This window comes from Coloeus monedula, assembly GCF_965178545.1.
Source record: "Coloeus monedula genome assembly, chromosome: 1".
Taxonomy (NCBI): domain Eukaryota; kingdom Metazoa; phylum Chordata; class Aves; order Passeriformes; family Corvidae; genus Coloeus; species Coloeus monedula.
In genome coordinates, this window is record NC_138781.1 from 13,579,242 (window position 1) to 13,596,779 (window position 17,538).

The 17,538-nt window shown below is 38.2% G+C and overlaps 1 protein-coding gene across 13 annotated transcripts in view; it reads left to right on the top strand.

The window, feature by feature from the left end:
- Positions 1-17,538, top strand: part of PARD3 (par-3 family cell polarity regulator) — a 448,911-nt gene that overhangs the window by 184,496 nt on the left and 246,877 nt on the right. For 8 of the 13 annotated variants that reach the window (XM_082293631.1, XM_082293621.1, XM_082293619.1 and 5 more), the window contains exon 5: positions 7,283-7,414. The exons of the other annotated variants lie outside the window; for them this stretch is intronic. In XM_082293631.1, the coding sequence (XP_082149757.1) occupies positions 7,283-7,414 (132 nt within the window). The remainder of the gene's footprint in view (positions 1-7,282; positions 7,415-17,538) is intronic. 13 annotated transcript variants of the gene reach the window in all.

A 17,538-nucleotide genomic window follows, 5' to 3' on the forward strand; every position in this document is an offset into this window, starting at 1 on the left:
GTGAAGTAAATGTAATGTGGACAAAAGCTAAAACCATAAGATGAAGAAAGATGGGAAGCTGTTCAGTGTGAGGAAGACCAATGAGACTGCAAGGAGCCGAGGGTGTGTGTGCTGCTGTAAACTCAGATAAAAGAGAAACACTGGTACAAGCCCCTGGCTGGTTCCTCTCTGGGCCTTTCCCCACTGACTTCCACAGGAGGAATTCTGGCTGAGGTCTGAAATGAATTGGGAAGTTGGATGAGGTGATGCATGCTTTGCTGAGAGCCCTGTGGAGTTCTGGTCCATATCATTTGATATAGAGGCGGGCAGTGGTGTGGGTGACAGTGGGGAAGAGTGACTGGCTCAGTGTGTGCAAAGGTACCGTGGGTTTGGGGCATTGCCTTTGCGCTTCTGGTCTTAAACACTGCTCTTCTCCATGCTGGCCAATGTAATGAAGAAGGAGGGGAAAACCAGTTCCATTAGTCGGGGAAGACAGACTGGTTACCTCATATCCCAGCCTCCTTTCTTCATTTCAGAACATCAGATGCAAGTTTCTAAACATACAAACAGCCAGTTGCAGCATGTTAGTGGTATGGCCAACTAAAAGCATCTACTCGACATTTAAAAGGCTGCTGCTGCTGGTTTATAAGATATTCTTCATTTCAAGATCTAAATATAAGCTCTGTGAGAAGTCTCCTGTACCCCCTTGTTTCCTGTTTCTCTTAGCTTCTCAAATATATGTAATATTGGCATTCTATTTGTTAAATCCTATTTTCAGAGCCTACTTTGAAATAAATTCATTAGCAGCTTTTTTTTCCTTCTTTGATTTCTTGGCTCTCCCAAGGAATCAGGTGAATCATGTCAATACTTAAAATACAAATTATGTTTTCTCTAAATCCAAATTGGCATAAAACATTGTATAAATTTGGGTACAAAAGCAAATACCTGGTGAATATGGCAGGACTGTGTATAATTATATTGTTGCATTTTAACAGATACCCAGATAGATTCATATATAGGTGGATATACATAAAAATCTCTTTAGATACCTTTATAGTGGCACAGCAAAGGAGAATATTCACTTGAATGAAAAATAGTAGAAGGAAAAGTGGTTTATAAAATAATAAAAAATATAATATGTAGAGGAATCAGAACTGTAGCTTCATGACACTTGAACTGGTTCATTTATTTTTCTCTAAAATGGAACCATGGAAAGCCATGTCTTTTTAGTTCACCTTACAGAAATAAAATCCAGTTTTTGAATTATAATTACTGAATATAAACTGCTGTATGTTATTTGAGTTGTTTTGCATTATCCCTTGTGGGGGTTTATTAGGAGATTAATAAGTAAAGAGTGAATGGAAGAAGCAGTTTCTTTCCTGTCCTTCTGTCTGAGAAATAACAGTGCACACTGTTTGGAAACTTCTGGCTTTGTGTGTGTATGTGCAGAGATCATGACATTTTTCATTTTTGTGTTGTAAACAAGAGAGATGAACAGAATGTTTTGGATAGGCAGTATCGTGTTTTTTAGTTAACTCTTAATTTAGCCCATGTTCTTTGACACTAAATGTTTACATATAACACCACTTGCACAGAAAACTGTCTATTCATCATGGCCCATAGTTACGGCTTTTTTTAAGGTCAGGCCTTGCTTGTCAGTCAAAGGATAACATGGAATATATAAATTGGAATAGAACAACTCTGGAAATTTCTGAGTGTAGGGTGATAGAACTTGAGCAGAACACTGACTTTTCAATTGCTTTTTTCCTTGTTGGCATCTAATGAGCTTTTCTAGAAGCATAATACATTAATTCCTTTCATGGAGCTATACAGAGGGTCATTTCTGAGACAAGTCTTTCTGAAAATATCCAAATAAATGTAGAGTGGTCATTCTTCTCATCTCTTTTCACCATAAATAGGGCATGCAAGTCCTTTATTAGACTATTATATTTGTATCTTCTGCAAATCATTTTTTACCAGTTGGAAATGACCCATGTTCTGGGTCAGAGCTGATAGGAGGCATGAAGCTGTGGTAATTCTTTAATGTGGGAGTCGTCTTTTACTATACTCCTTGGAGAATGGCCTGAGAGCAAAGATTCCTGATACTGAGTGACTGTAACTCTTTCCTTCTTCTATACACTAAATGGCTGGGCTGTATCTGGGTTATTGCAGCTTCTGAGGTCATGTTCTTCAGTACACATCAGAAAAAGAGCAACCTTGGAAAGCTGGATCTACTGGGAGCAAAAGGCAGCTCACCCAAGCAGTAGTGTCAGTTTCTTAAGATACATGGATAGCTGTAGGAAGTGACTGGTGCAAATAGTTTGGAGGTAAACTACTAATGCTTGGGAGAAATTGTTGTTAAAAGATACTATGTTAATAGAGAGAATAGTTCCAAGTCTGACATCTGTGTAAGTAGGGTTTGGGTTTTTTTAATGGAATTTCTGTTCATGCAGTGCATCTTTTGGTTGAATTAATTTTCCATATGTAATATATTTTTCACATAAAATAGACATTATTTATGCAGTCTTCTTTGTTTTTTGGTTTGGTTTTTTTGTTTTTTTTTTTTGTTTTGTTTTGTTTGGTTTTTTTTTGGTTTTTTTTTACAAATGGGGATCCACTTAGTCTTATCCCATATTTATTTGTCTGAAATCCAGTTAAAGAGCAACCACAAAACCTCAACCAAATAAAAAACTGCAGGAAACTGTTTGCTAGATCATCAGACAGCATGGAAAATGGGTCTATGTGTATATTATTGCATTTATAAACAGATGTTTTCATCACACAGAGTTACTTACATAAACTATGTGAATGTTTTGGTAATTGCAGCTTTTAGCATCCTGTCTGAGAGTGACACCAAATGGTTCGGGGTCTGACATGGTCATAGTGGAGCATTAAAAGAGAGAAGAACAGCCTTTATTGCCTTTACAGTGATTCAACAATAATATTTGCCCTTGTAGACATGAATTTGCCTGAAGTCTTTCAAGTGAAATTATAACCTCAAAAGACTAAACAAAGTCTCATCTCTTATCACAAATCCTATCCCCAGTCTGTGGCCATAACAAGGAACTAAACCCTACAAACAAGCAGTCTTTTCCTAAGTACATAGGATACAAGGAAAAAGACTGGATAGCAAAAAATGATCAGTGCCCAAAATGATCTCTCTTAGTGACTATCCTAAAGGACACATGCACTATTTGCTAGAAACAATTAAAGTGAAAACTTGGTCTGCATTTTTGAATCGTCTTTCAGAGGTCTTCAATCTATTTTACCCCTGTTGTAATGCTGTCTAGTGTAGGGGTTTTTTTTAAATAAGCAACCAAAGTTTGCCACACTTTAGCCCTTCAGAAGGTGAAAAAAAGGGAAAACTCAATTTCTTCACTATTTGGAAAGTGGCAAATGAGTTAGCAGATGTGGAACTGTCACCATACTGTGTGGAGAATGTTCTGGTTGGGTTGTGGTGCAGGGGTACAGCTGCAGGTTAAAATCACAAGTGCACTGACAGCCAGTAATTGAAGTACACAGGTCATTCTAATGCATCATTTAGTCTACAAGCTGCAGAGTCTTTGATGAGGCTCTTGTTATATATTGCAAATCATCTGAAATTAAAAGTACAGCAAAATTGCTTCATTTTTCCTGTCCCTTTTCACCCAATCCTCCAGCAAAAGCCCTCAGGGACACCATTCTGAACAGAATCGTAAAGTGTTAGATTATGTGTCCTCATTAAAATGACTCCAAAATGCTGCAGTTAAGTGTAGTCGTGGTATTATGACTTGGCAGTTTTAGTATTATATGGATCAATTTCCATTTCAAACGTGATAAAGCTGACATGGCCCATGGTCCCCAAAGATGTTTGGGAAAGAACCTTCTTTTTAAAAAATTAGGACATTTAGTTGCAGCTGATGGTGCATGTCAGCCCTGGTCTCAGGAGGGCTTACAGCTGCATTTCCAGAAGAAATGAGAATTCCCTGTGTGACCCTGATGGCTTCTGTACCATGAAATCTTCTCCTTTATGGTACTGTAACTAAAAGTCACACACACCTTTTTCAGCTGGATGTTGGGAGCATGTGTGCTAAATCTAGATCATACTGAAGGCAAGTACAGCTTTCTGGATTAGCAACTGAGTATTTTACACAAAAAGCCCCAAAACAATATATATATATTAAATAACAGACAGCATCCCGGCTGGCTCAGTAATTCCCAGTGTCTAAGCTGCAGTGATGTTTTCCACCTGCACCTCTATAGTTTTTCAGCACAGCTATCCTTGAATTAGCTCTGGCAGTAGCAGTAATGGAAACCGCTGCATGGATGGGGTTACAGGTGGCCAGGAGCACCTTAAGGCTGTGTGGCGTAGGTGTCTGTGAGATGCATGGTGTGTGGCAGTGCTGAGAGTGCTGATCCCTCTGCTCCTCCTCCAGCTTGGTGCTTGTCCCAGTGCTGTCACTTGTGGGCTACAGGGAGAGCTGTCTGCCAAAAAGCAATGACAAAGAAAGGAGTGGAGGACTTGTCTGCGGCTGGTTGATCTTCTGATGTTTCACTGTTTGGCTAACACCAACGTGACTGTGTGTGTGATTGCAGCACTGGTATTTTATTCCAATCTGATGATAGCACTATTTTGAGCCTCTGAAGAAAGGTGAGAGGTGACAGTGCTGAGAAACAAAAAAAGTTACAGAAACCACATCTCTCTACCATTCCAGCATTTATTTCTGCTGTCAGAAAAAATTGCTGAGTGACTTGGATGCCTTCTGTATAAAATGAGCCGATTTAAGTCTTAGCAGGAGAAAGGCAATCATCTACAGAAATGGGCTACAAGCAGAAATACTTTGGTAGGTGGGATGAATGTACTCTTCCTGTCAGCACAGATAATATTAGGCGTAAACTCTGCAAAATTCTTGACATTAGTATAGATACACCAAACAGAGGCCTAATTTAACTCTCTTAGCTTAGATAATTCCACTTACATTGTGTGCTGTGACATTTGAGACTTTTTACAGCACAACTTTCCAATATAAACTTTGTGCAATGTGACTGTCCAATGTGATTCTGAGACCTGGTGATTGAATGACTGAAGAACAACACATCCCTAGATGAACATCTTTGCTTCTCTCTTGCTCTTGCCACACACTCCTGTGCAGGCATAATGGATGCTGTGTGGAGAGTGGTCTTTGTGTTTTATAAATAAAAAAGTCTTTCTAAAAAGTTTCTGTTGAACATTGTAAATGTGAATCAATAAAAAATGGAATTATCTATAAAGTACAGAAATACAGAAAACATCTTGTTACATAGGAAGAAATTGCGGTTCATTCAGACTAGGTGATGGTTTGTCAAACAGTGGGTTATTGTTAGGTGACAGTAACACATGCACCAACTGTATGGGTGATTTTGTGCATAAAATGATTTTTCATTATTTCTTTGTCAGATTATGATTTTGTTGTTACACCTGCCCACCACTTTGAACAAGAGAAATTGTTGTTTTGGCTTACATGAACTGTGCCACCCCTGTCACCTGAAGAGAATTGAATAAGAGAAGCAACAGTAAAAAATCAATTTGTACACACCATTCCCTGGTTTTTATGGCTTTGCTGAGGGACAGTTGTACAAAGCTGACTTCTACTTCCCCTTTCTAAGCAAGACACTGAGCAAGTTTCTAGTCTGCTGTGTGTTTGACCAGAACTGGAAAACTGGATTGTTTTTAGTTGCTGAAAGACACAAAGTTTTAACTCCTTTGTGGTAGGGTAAAGTAATTTATGATGGTTATTTGTTAGGCTGGTTACCTGTGCAAACATATTTTTACAAAGTTACCTTGTGCTGGTTGAATTTAAGCTTTAATGTCTTGAAATGGAAGACTTATACTACAAAGTCTTTCAAGGAAAGAAGTTGTCATCAGTTCAGAAAGCAGAGGTTTGATATGTCTGGGAAAAGATTGGTCTTGCACAGGAAGCTTTTGAAAACTGCTGTATCTCACATTTAGACTAAGACCTGCATTTCTTAGCAAAGCCTGTCATATATTTACAAGAAACAAAGTTATGAAGGACAATTGTAAGGGAATTGATGCTTCATCTAGAATATTGGACTAATACCGTTCCAGGCCAAAGAAATATAAGTATGGCAAAAAGGGAAAGGAAATACTTATGATGGAATGAAATATTGATTTAAGAAAGGGTCAAAAATCTGTGTGCTATAAATAAAGAAAACAATAACTTAAAGAAAATAATAACTGCAAGTGTGCACTGGTGTTGGTTTATTATTTTAGAGGTTTTTGAGATTCCTAAAAGTGGTAGTATTGCAAAATATGTAGGACTACAATCCTGTTTTAAAAATAGATACTCTCTCTAGATTATCTGATTTGGCATGAAGATAGACACACATTGACTGGAAAAAATACTCTGCTTCTGAAGGAAGGATACTTACATATATCGTGGTATATTTATAATCCTCTTTTGAAAAGCTAAGCAGAATTTCAGCTCCATGTATTATTTCAGTTGGAAGGAACTAAGCTATGTAATCTATCAGTAACACTGACTTTAGGCTAAAGGTAACTCCCATCATTAAAAATCTGCCTCTGTGCTTTTGTTGGCTTTTAGTGATCAGACTGGGTAAGGACTAATAACCTTTAGAAGTTGAAGAATTTGTACAGCTTGTAGGAAAGATGTGTAGACAAATTCATCAATTAAAAAGAAAGGGAAAAATTATCAGTCTCAGTAGGATCAATGTATCTCCGTCAGCACAATCTCCATCTGCTGCTGTTCTACAAATGTGACTGTATTTGTATACCTTCAGGCAAACCAGCCAAAGCATTATTATGTGGAATAATAAATTCAAGTTTTGAACTCTACAGCATGCCATTCTGGTCTAAAGGACAGTACCTGGAGCAGTGAGACTGCTTTCATTGTAAAATTGATTACATACAGAGACTTGGGAAAATTATATAGTGGCTGTAGCTGTCACTGAATGGGCTCATGTGGTACATTTGCTCTCAGTGAGAGCAAATCTGAGGAGCATGATGCTCTGAAATCCTTGCTGAGTATGTACTTGGAATCTGTGCACTGGAGGTTTGAGGTTGGAAAAAGAGGAAGGGAAGCATGAGTGGGTGCAAGATCTACAACTCCACCAAGGCGTTAGTTGGGCATCCCTGGCATTAAGGAAAGGGAGCTCTTGCCCTTGAGTGGCCGAGCAATCACTCTGTCCGTGAGTCCAGCCCTTGGGTCCAGTCTTCCTTTTGTACTCGTTTAATAACCAGCTGCATTGTTAATGTGCAAGGACTGGTTGTTTTTTATAAGACACTTTTTTGTTTCTTTTAAACTAGAAAGATGAAAACTACAGAAGCCTACCACGAGATACTAATAGCTGGTCTAACCAGTTTCAGAGAGACAATGCTCGTTCATCGTTAAGTGCCAGTCATCCCATGGTGGACAAGTGGCTGGAGAGGCAAGAACAGGTAATATATATGTGTATATATATATTACTTTATCAATCTAATCTTTATGCTACTCCAAGCTATTACAAGGAAGTGTATTTGTACCTGACATAGGCTCTCGAACTGTAATAGAAGCACCAGCAGTATGCTGACTAAATTTGTATGGGATTCCTTCTGCTTCCAAAAAACCTGCACTAAGACTGAAATGGACTCCTGAAAATGATTTAATTTTTGAGTTCATAAACACATAAATATAGTATATGGAGTGCTGCTGTTCTTCACAACTGATACCAACAGTTATTTTAATTAGTATTATTTTGATAAACACTGCCATTGAATTCTAATAATAATAATAATACATAATAGCCAAATGTGGGTCAGTTTTGACACTGCACTTTGTTATTTTTAACACCATAAAGCATATTAATTATAACTTTAAACACAGTGTTATATTTATTTAGTGTATATTTATATTGCTTTTTATCTTAGGCTTTTTTGAGACACTCAGTAGTTCCAATGTGTGGTTGTTGTTTATTTATTAATTTATTTATAAGCTGGTAGTCACAGAGGTTTAAAGGTCTGAAATTCAAATTACCTAGCAGTCACTTCATGTCTTTGTATGTGCTCGAAATTTTCAAAGAAGTGTCTTCAAGTGTATACAGAAAATGCATCTTTAATATGGAAATTGGAAATACAACAGCAAGCTCATATGTAAGGTAGTGCATATGTAGGATTATTACCTCATTTTTCTTCTTTATGCAATGTGACATGAAAATATTGAATTTCTGCATTGAACAAAAATGTACAAATTTTCTATTTTACAGCAATAGGGCATAAACCAGAATTTGCTTTGTACAGAAGAGCTTCAAAATGAAATTTGCTATTTGACACAGCCCAGTGTTTGTTACAGTGTAGTGTGTGAACGGAGAGGAAGGTTTATAATCCAACACTGGGCTGCTGTCCTGGGACTGCTCTCCTTCACCCACAAATCCCTTACTGATATTTGGAGTCTAACATTGCCAAATCATATCATACTCCAAACATTCTTTATTCAACCCCATTCTTAATTTAAGAAGAGCTAAAACAATATCACAGAGTATTAAAAAACCCCTAAACACCCTCCCAAATGTGAGCTATTAACTATTTTTATGTCTTGTAATTATCTGCAAATTAATTACATGTTCTATGAGAAAAATTCTGTCTTTGGTCTTTCTATTCTTTCCTCTACACTTTTAATGCCAATGTTCCTTCCTCCAAGAAGATGCAGTGTTAGGTTGGTGAAGTGAGCTGCTGTCTCTGTATCAGCCTGTGTTGAAAGAGAAAGTCAGTGCCCAGATTTGAAGGCACCTCCTGTGTCAGTTCTGCTTGTTTGATGTTTTTGAGGCATATTTCCATGCATCATTAGATTTGTACTGTGGCAGTTAATGAAACTGTTGTCTCAGCAAAAGAAGTTGGATTAGAAATCTTAATAGTGATCATCTTGTAAAATGTCGGGTACATGAAATTTTAATATATGTTTCATATTAAGCTTTGTATTGATTTTAGTCTCTGAACAGCTTAACTAGTTCAATTTGTTCACCAATCAGGTAAATAATTTGCCAGTAGGGGTAGACTGGAAGCATATTTGTTGCCAGCATATTGTTAACTGTTTGCAGTTTGAAATTGTAACTACGCTACTCGCTGTTTCTTTAGAGCAAGTTTTCTGCTTTTTGTTTTTGATTGTTTGTAGTGGTGGTGGGTTTCTTTGTTGGTATTTTTTTGGTTGTTTGTTTGTTTTTGTTTGTTTGTTTTGAGAGAGAGAGTTTATTCTTTGAATATGTTGATGATTCTGCATGTACCTGGAAGACCAGGATCCTTTTGCAATTTCATATCAGCAGGGTAATTAATTAGACTGAAGTTTGTTTAGCAGGATACATACAGGACAAGAAAGTCTGTTGGGAGAGTGGGATGCACTATAGGGAAGAGAGGAAGGGCCTGGTAGGGGATGGAGTAGCTGCAGGCAGAGATATTCTTCCACACCTTTTGGCATTTTTAATATCTTCTTCAGTATCCTCTGTGGGATTTGGTTTCTCACTGGTTAAACCTTGACTTCTAGAAGGGGAAGCTCAAGCAATGAGATTTCAATCTGGCATAATCAATTAATTTAGCAACTTGCAGTTGTGTTCCCCTGTGCTCGGCAGAGCTGTGGGAGGGGCTGAAGTGCTCTGTGCACCCTGCCAGGCTGTGCATAAAGAGTAGCAGACAGCAGGTCTGGCACCAAGGATAAGGCAGCCAACAGTGCCAAGAAACCTGTAGGGCAGAACCCATTTCAGGTACCAGGGGTACTAATAGTCCTGATCTAACCTGCCTTTATGGCTCTTGAGAGAAGGTGGTAGAAAACATTGGGTTCATCTTGCAGACTCCAGAGACTTCTTGTTCGATGAAGGCTCTTCTGGCTGGGCTCAAATTACTTCTCTCAAAGCTTGCCTCATCTCTTCCTTTTGAATATAAGACAAAAAGGGATTCCAGGGTGATTTTTGTCACCTTCTAGCATAAATGAACATTCACTGGAATTACATTTTGAAGGTGTGATGTGCCCAAGAAATACAATTATTTTTGTGCGGACGACACCTCATTTCCTATAAACAGCACTAGGAAGCAAACTGTAATTCTATATCATCACAGCTCATTCTGAAGATGGAACTACAAGAGACATTGTTTCTAGGAAACCATTATAAACTACTGTAGCAGGGATTAATAGGGGAACAGAATTAGATATGTTCAAGTAGGTGTTAGAGAAGTACTTCTGTAATCTTGTCTGGGGTTTAGCGCCTAAAAATGGAGAAATGCATGAAGCCCGTTAAAATTCCTGGCAGTAATTGCTTTTGCTCATATCTGTTGAGTTTTACTTGGGCTCTGGTAAATTAGAGTGATACATCAAATAAATGGAAAAGATTGTCTGCTTTACGAGTCTTTTAAGGTCTTCTGGTTGTATGTGCTGGTTAGATATATCTGCCTAGCAATTGTTCCCAGTTAGTTCCAGAGCCCCCTGGTTGTCCACAGGGCAAATGATCCATGTGTTTCTCAGTAACCTGGTATTTCTCAAGCCCATGAAATAAGTTATGTGAAATGCTGTACCAAAGAATCATTTCACCACTGTGAAGCCGAAAATGCAAATTCAGTTTCAGAATACATTTAGAAAGGTAAGGATTTTAAAGGGACTTTTTATAAGAGCATGTAGTGATAGGATAAGGGGGAATGGCTTTAAACTGACAGAGAATAGGTTTAGATAAGGATGAAATTTTTCACTAGGAGGGCAGTGAGGCACTGAAACAAGCTGCTTCGAGAAGTTGTGGATGCCCTATCCCATCAAGGCCAGGATGGATGGGGCTTTGAGCAACCTGGTCTAGTGAAAGGTACCCCTGTCCATGGCAGGGGGGTTGGAACTATAGGTGAACCACTGTGTGATTCTGTGATTGTATTTTTTACGCTTTCACTCAATTAATTTTTTCTTACAGATTGTCAAGTTCTAGGGAAGAAAAGTGCAATCTTTAATTTCATTCTGAAATATCTTAAAAAGAGAAAAAGTTGGTTTTTATTCTTGGCCTTGCCCTCCAGAACACCTTCCTTTTCCCCACAGCAACCAAACTTTAAAGAATAGTTGAAAAATCTTATTTTCTCTGAAATTTATTCATATATATGATAATGCCACTTTTCTTTGAGAGTTCTTTTTTCCCTCAGTTCACCTCAAGACTTGCTTGGGCCCTGATCAATTCTGGCCTCATGCTGTTTCATACCAGGGAGGCATGAAAGGGAATGCGTGAAAGAGTTGAAGTTTTTACCAGTTCCTTAAGTTTAGGTGCACAGAAACTTTCTCTCAGGTGGTCATTTCAGTTTTATTAGTTAACTATTGGAACTGACAGCAAACAAGACACCTTGAAATGAAACAGTATATTCCTTGCTCAGCTGGTTGGGAATTGGGTGTGAGGACAGCAGGAGTAGAAATCATAAAACAGCCCCAGTTAAGAATGAAGCAGTTGATCAGATTTGCAAATATGATGAGTTTGGTTCAGTTAAAACTATATGTAAATCTATAACATATATATATTTAAATACATTTATGTATTTAGTGTATATCTGTATTTATCAGTGCATGAAAACAAGGTAGGAGATGGGGTAAAATTTCATAGTTGTTACTGAAGAACATGTCTGATTCCTAAGTGCCCTGTAGCTTTCTGGTATGCAGTAAAAGCCAGAGACTAGAGCAACTTAAATGCATTCTGAAATGGCAAGAGAAGCTGGTTACTACTGCTGTCTTCTTGTGCAGAAATGTGCTGTATGGAACACTTCCCTTGGTTACCTTTGTTCAGGACATCTGTCCAGAGTAATCTGGTACAGTTTCTCTGGTTCCTGTTGCAGCAGGATCAGACATGGAAGTAGCATAAGGGTCTTGTATCTCCAGCTGTAGAGTACCTGCCTTCAGCTTGTATTTTCAGCAAAATAAGGCCTGCTTTTAATATGATTGAATATGCTTTCTTCAAACATTTGGATACTATAAATTATTGCGTTTCAGCACTGTCAGTTGAAAAAAAAATAATCGAAGCTTCAGAGGTTGGTTGGTGAATTTAAGCCACTAATTTCATGTGGATTCGTCAAATTTTCATTTAACAACAAAAAACCTGTTTCTATTTCATGCCTTAAGAAAAAGGCAGCAATACAGCTCATTTATTTTGTTTGTTTCTAAATGTTTCATAGTGTTATAGCTAAAGTATATATTTTTGTTTTCTCTAATGTACCTCTTTTGTGCTTCTCATTGTCTGACAGGTGTATTTCAGCTTTTTTCCCTAGGTTTTATTTTTCTAATATGACTGTAACTGCAGTGGAAGGGTCTGTGAATTCTGTTTCATGGCCTGAAGATGGGGAAGCTAAAGGGTGGAAGCTCTTATCTCAAACTCCTCTCATGTAGAGATTTAAACTGCAGTAAAAATTATCATTGTTATAAGGAGCTGGGCTTTAAGATTTGGAAAAAGGAATACCTAGGCTTAAGTTGGAGGAATAATTTTTAACTGGTCATCCATTACTCCATAATATGTCAGGGTAGAGTCTATTGCTTTCCTCTCTCTCCGAGAACCGTGCACTTCATAGTTTGTCTCTTGTGATAGCAACCTTAATGAACATAGAACCATGGCAGTATATACATTATAAAATACAAAAATGGTTTTAAAGCTAATCATATTCCCTATAAAGGATTTCTGTCACAAAGATACAGAAATGCATGTGTTCAGAGCTCTAAGCATATTGCAGAGAGCTGTCTTTTTGGGGGGTCATTGGTGGAGGTCCCGTGTGAAAGGTGGGGGGATGTGTGTGTGTAACCATGAGGCTGCCCAGGGTTTGTGAAACTAGGCAAGAACATTCTGAGGCTGATCACGGGACAAGTAAATGTCACCAAATGTCATGTGTTTGCTTGTTTCTGGCTTGGCACATGAGTAATTTGGCACAGTTGTAACCAGAGGCAGGTAGAAGTAACCAGTGGAGGATTCACTTAAGGTTTATGTTAATCAAAGAGTTGGCTGGAAGACCTCAAGGTGCCCCTGCAAGAGTTCAAAGTCTCCCCAATGCCATATCCACTTGTAAATAAATGTTTTTTACTGCTTGAGATGGGTTCTTGGCCCTGTGATTGCACTGGCTTCACTCTGATAGGGCTGTCAACACCCTGAGTGCTACAGCAGTTGTTTCTTCTGGATTTTGTTATATGAAGATGGTGAAAAGCTTGTTTTGGCCCAAGAATATTTTCTCTTAGCTGGTGCTTCTACAGGTAATTAGGTATTGACTGCTCCCTTAATTTCTTTATATTGGCAAGATGTGAACTATTTCAGCATAGGAGCTCAAATGCTAAGATGAAATGTAAGCTGTCAAATGCTGGCTTCTCAGCCTCCACTCAGCATGAAGAGGGACAGTTACAGCTCAGCAAGGGCAGTGGTCTGAGGCAGCCAAATGCCCTGTTTGGCTGCCAGAAGAGCACCCTGACATCTTGGAGCTGTTACTAACTACATGTGTAATAATGATTGCCTTATTTTTTCTCCTTTTTTCTTTCACTAATCACCTCTGTGGAATATTTTGTATATGTAATGTCAAAATTCATACACAATTTCTAATAGTATTTGACTTGCCATAAGACTGTTGTGGTGTTGGGGTATCACTGATACGGGACCACAATTAAGTAATTATTCTCTAGATTTGTTTCAGTGTTCTCCCTCTGCTGCATTTATTAGATAGGAAATATGCTATGCATAGTGAGCTCCAAAATGAGAAACCTGTATTTCAGTGATTATAATGTGAGTATCTACAAAAATCTGTCCAAACTCCTCCTGTTTACCACTGGAGTATAGATCTGCATCAAGCTGAGGCGTGCATGAGCTCAGCTGGTCGCTTCCAGGCTGGACCTGCTGAGCTGCTTCCAGCAGCTGAGGCTGCGGTGCTGGGGAAGGGGCCAGGCCCCACAGACACATCTCGGTCTGGGGGATTGCTGAGAAAGGGACAGCAAGTGCTTATGATGGGCATGCTAGTTCTCTGTCTCTGTATTTATGGTTTCTGCTTTTAAGGTTAAAATTTTTACCATGTTTTTCTGTGGTGAGAATCAGAATCACAGGTCTGTTCTAGGTATAAATCTGACTTTGGATCTAATTTGATTCAGATCCAGATTTCTAAATCTAATAATAATTTCCATATTTAAAAGCCATTTGATTTTGAAGGCCTATCTTGATCTTTTTCTTTTTTTTTATATATTCCTACACCCATAGAAGAGTTTTCATGTCTCCTGAATTCAAAAGAATATCCATGTTTTCCTGTATAAGCCTTACATGTGAATATGTTAATACAGATATTTGTTAAATATTCTCTGAATGTTTGTGTATAACCACAGAAACAAAGAAGCCTTAAAGAGAAAGACTTATTTTTATGCTGAATGTATCAGTATATTCAGAGATAGAATCAAATTTCAAGATACAACCAATGCAGTATGTATTAGTGTTAAGAAAATATTAATGTGGAATTTAGACATCTGTCCACTTGTGTAGAAAATGGACATTTATGGACATGACTGTAATTGTATATTTTGAAGAGAGAAGACTCTTCTTATTTGTCTTGGAGTCATGAACAGATTTGAAGTTGTTTTTCAGTGCTGAGGATTTCAGTTTATATGAGGTAGGAGGTTGGAATAAACAGCTTTATTGCTTGGGGACAGCTGTAGTGGTGATGCTTTTATAAACACTGTTTCATGCTGGCATCTATCTTGTTCTCCTTTCAAAAATAATATGTCATTTCATACTGTGTATTAAATAGGTGAGACAGTTGGGGGCTACAGTCTACTTTCAGTTATATGCTGCTGTGTAGATACGAATTCAGTGGCAGAATGTAACTCCATATGTGTCCACATTTAAAAAAAAAAAAAAAAAAAAAAGCCAAACCAATGCCAGAAAAGGCAATTTTACAAAAATACTCATGGCTTTTAATTATTATAGGAAAAGACATGCATCATGTTCAGGTGTGTATATCCTCACATTCAAACACTCTCACTCTCAAAGATGTTTAAGTATAAGCAGGCAGATGATGGACTAGTCTGAAATTTAAAGAATCAACAGCCCATGTGGGAAGACACTTGGTCCAACCTTTCGTGGGAAAGAGAGCCTAGGTGAGACTATCTGGCACCCTGTCCAATCCTGTCTTGACTACCTCCAGTGATGGAGAGTCTATCAGTTCTTAGGGAGATTCTTCCAGTGATTGATTGTTCTGATTATAACAAAACCCCCAAACCCCAAAACTAAACCAAAACAAAAAACCACCACCACCAAATCTTTCTTGAATTAAGATGAAATCTTTCCAATGCAGCTTGTACCTGTAGCCCCTTGTCTTCTCCATGTGTGTTGCTGTGAAGAGAGGGCCTCTGTCCTCTCTGTAGCTACCCTTTAAGTACTAGAATAATGTGATGAGGTCCCCCTAAGTCTTCTTTTCTCCAGGGAGAAAAGACTTAACTTCCTCAGTCCTTCTTCACAGTGCAGGGTTTCCAACCATTTAATCACCTTCACGGGCCTCCTCTGAACCCTCTCCAGTGTATCCTTGTCTTTCATGCACTGTGGCAGCCGGAACTCGACACAGTTCTGCAGGTGCAGCCTGACAAGAGCTGCATGGAGTGAGATATCACAGCTCTGTCTCTGCTACTACCTGCTATAAGATCCACTCTGTTTCCAAAAACTTTTTGAAAAGTGTTGTCACGCATGAAAGGCATTTTCTGACTTGCTAGTAACCATACACTGCTATTTGTCTTCCCTTTTGGACCAAACTATTTAAGTAATCCTTTTGTTGTGGAAATTTATGGTAATGAATTTACCATACCAGCAAGATAAATAATACTCTCTAAAACTGTAGAGAGATGCTGTAGGAAGCTTTAAATTAATTATTTCTGTTAGTTTTTTTACTGTTTTCTAAACATTTTGTGGAACAATATTATCTCGTTCTTTGTAGACTTCTGTCTGTCCATGGCAGCAGGTCAGATAAGGACATCTGAAAATCCATTAATGGCCCTGGGAAAACATTTTGTCAAAAGGATGTGTCCAGTGATTTTTTTCTTCTTTGTTTTCTTTCTTCATGGTGTGAAAAAGGTTTATCTTCTTATGTGTTTACTTTCTAGTCGAGGTGTGTATAATGTCTCCACACTACTTGCTTATAACAAAGATGGTCTCTGTTTTCATAATGTGCTTGTTGTTGCTACTGTGCTGTGTCCTCAGTAGTCCCGATGGGAATGTGGCAGGAGTTAGCAATGTTCAGCTTGGGGTGGTGGCGGTCAGTGGTGCCACAGCTTCCCCCCTGCACAGCCCTGCCTGCCTGGGAGAGAGGGGGAGAGGTGGCCCCTGGGATGGCAGAGTGAGCAGCACTGAGCAGGAGCTGCAATTATGGAGTGCCAAAGTAATGCAGAACTGAAATACATTAGTAAAATTAAAATTCGTCCTCATTCCCTTGGTGGGTAATACAGTTAATGAAAATAGATCTAACCAAATTAAGATAATTTATTTCATTAGTTTACAGCACTGTAAAACTTTTCAGGGCAGTACGGCCCTTTGGTACAAACCTGAAATAGATGCAGTTCCACTGTTCACTTCAAAGACCACAAAGGTTAAAACTTTTAAGTGTATTAAAGCAATTCTGTTAATTGTGTCTATAGAGGATTCTCCCTTGCCCTTCTTGGTGAAGTATTCCTAATTTAAAATTCACATTATGCTCGTTCTGCATTCTAGTCTTTTAACCAAAGTGTAAATATGTGACTACTTGGATCTTCAAGGCTAAAAAAGAAATTATGCATTTTTGTTTCAGAAGGTGGTACTGGTAGTACATGGTATTGATATTTTACCTTTCCCCCCTTTTATTTTGTATTCTTACTTTCTCTGCTGTACCTGTCTCTTCTTCCTATTTACCTGCTTAATGGTTTGTAATACAAGTTGCTGTGGGGCAGGAGCCAATTCCTTGGAAGGAAAGAGGTGCCATCTCTACACTCCATTCCCTAAATCCCTTCTGTGTTTTATTTTGTAGAGTCTTGATGCCATTCTTTTCTATGTTCTATCAGGAAGACACCATTCAAAATTAGAAGGCTATCCCAGATGCCGTGGGTTTGTTTTTTTTTTCACAGAATCACAGAAAGATTGGGCTTGGACGGGACCTCTGCAGATCATGTAGTTCAACCACCTGCTAAAGCAGGTTCACCTATAGCAGGCTGCACATGGTCGTATCCAGGCAGGTTTTGAATATCTCTAGGGAAGGAGACTCCACAAACCCTCTTGGGCAGCCTTTTCCAGTGCTCTGTCACCCTCAAAGTAAAGAATTATTTTCTTGTTCCTTTCAAATTATAAGAAACTCCAAGATTGATAATTTACTTAGCTTTGTTGTCAAACCAAGCTTTTGTAAGTCTGCATTAGAAGTCAGACTGGTCTTAGCTTAAGCTTCACATTAACTTAATTTTCAGTTCACCTAATTCACATTGTAGAGTTTTCTTGACCTTAAATGGAAAAATAAGTGCCTTTTTGGTTTTTTTAAATACTGTGATTTTCTTCCTGATACAATTTTTCTTCTAAATGGCTTATGTTACTTATTTTAAAGTAATATTTATATTATTAGTT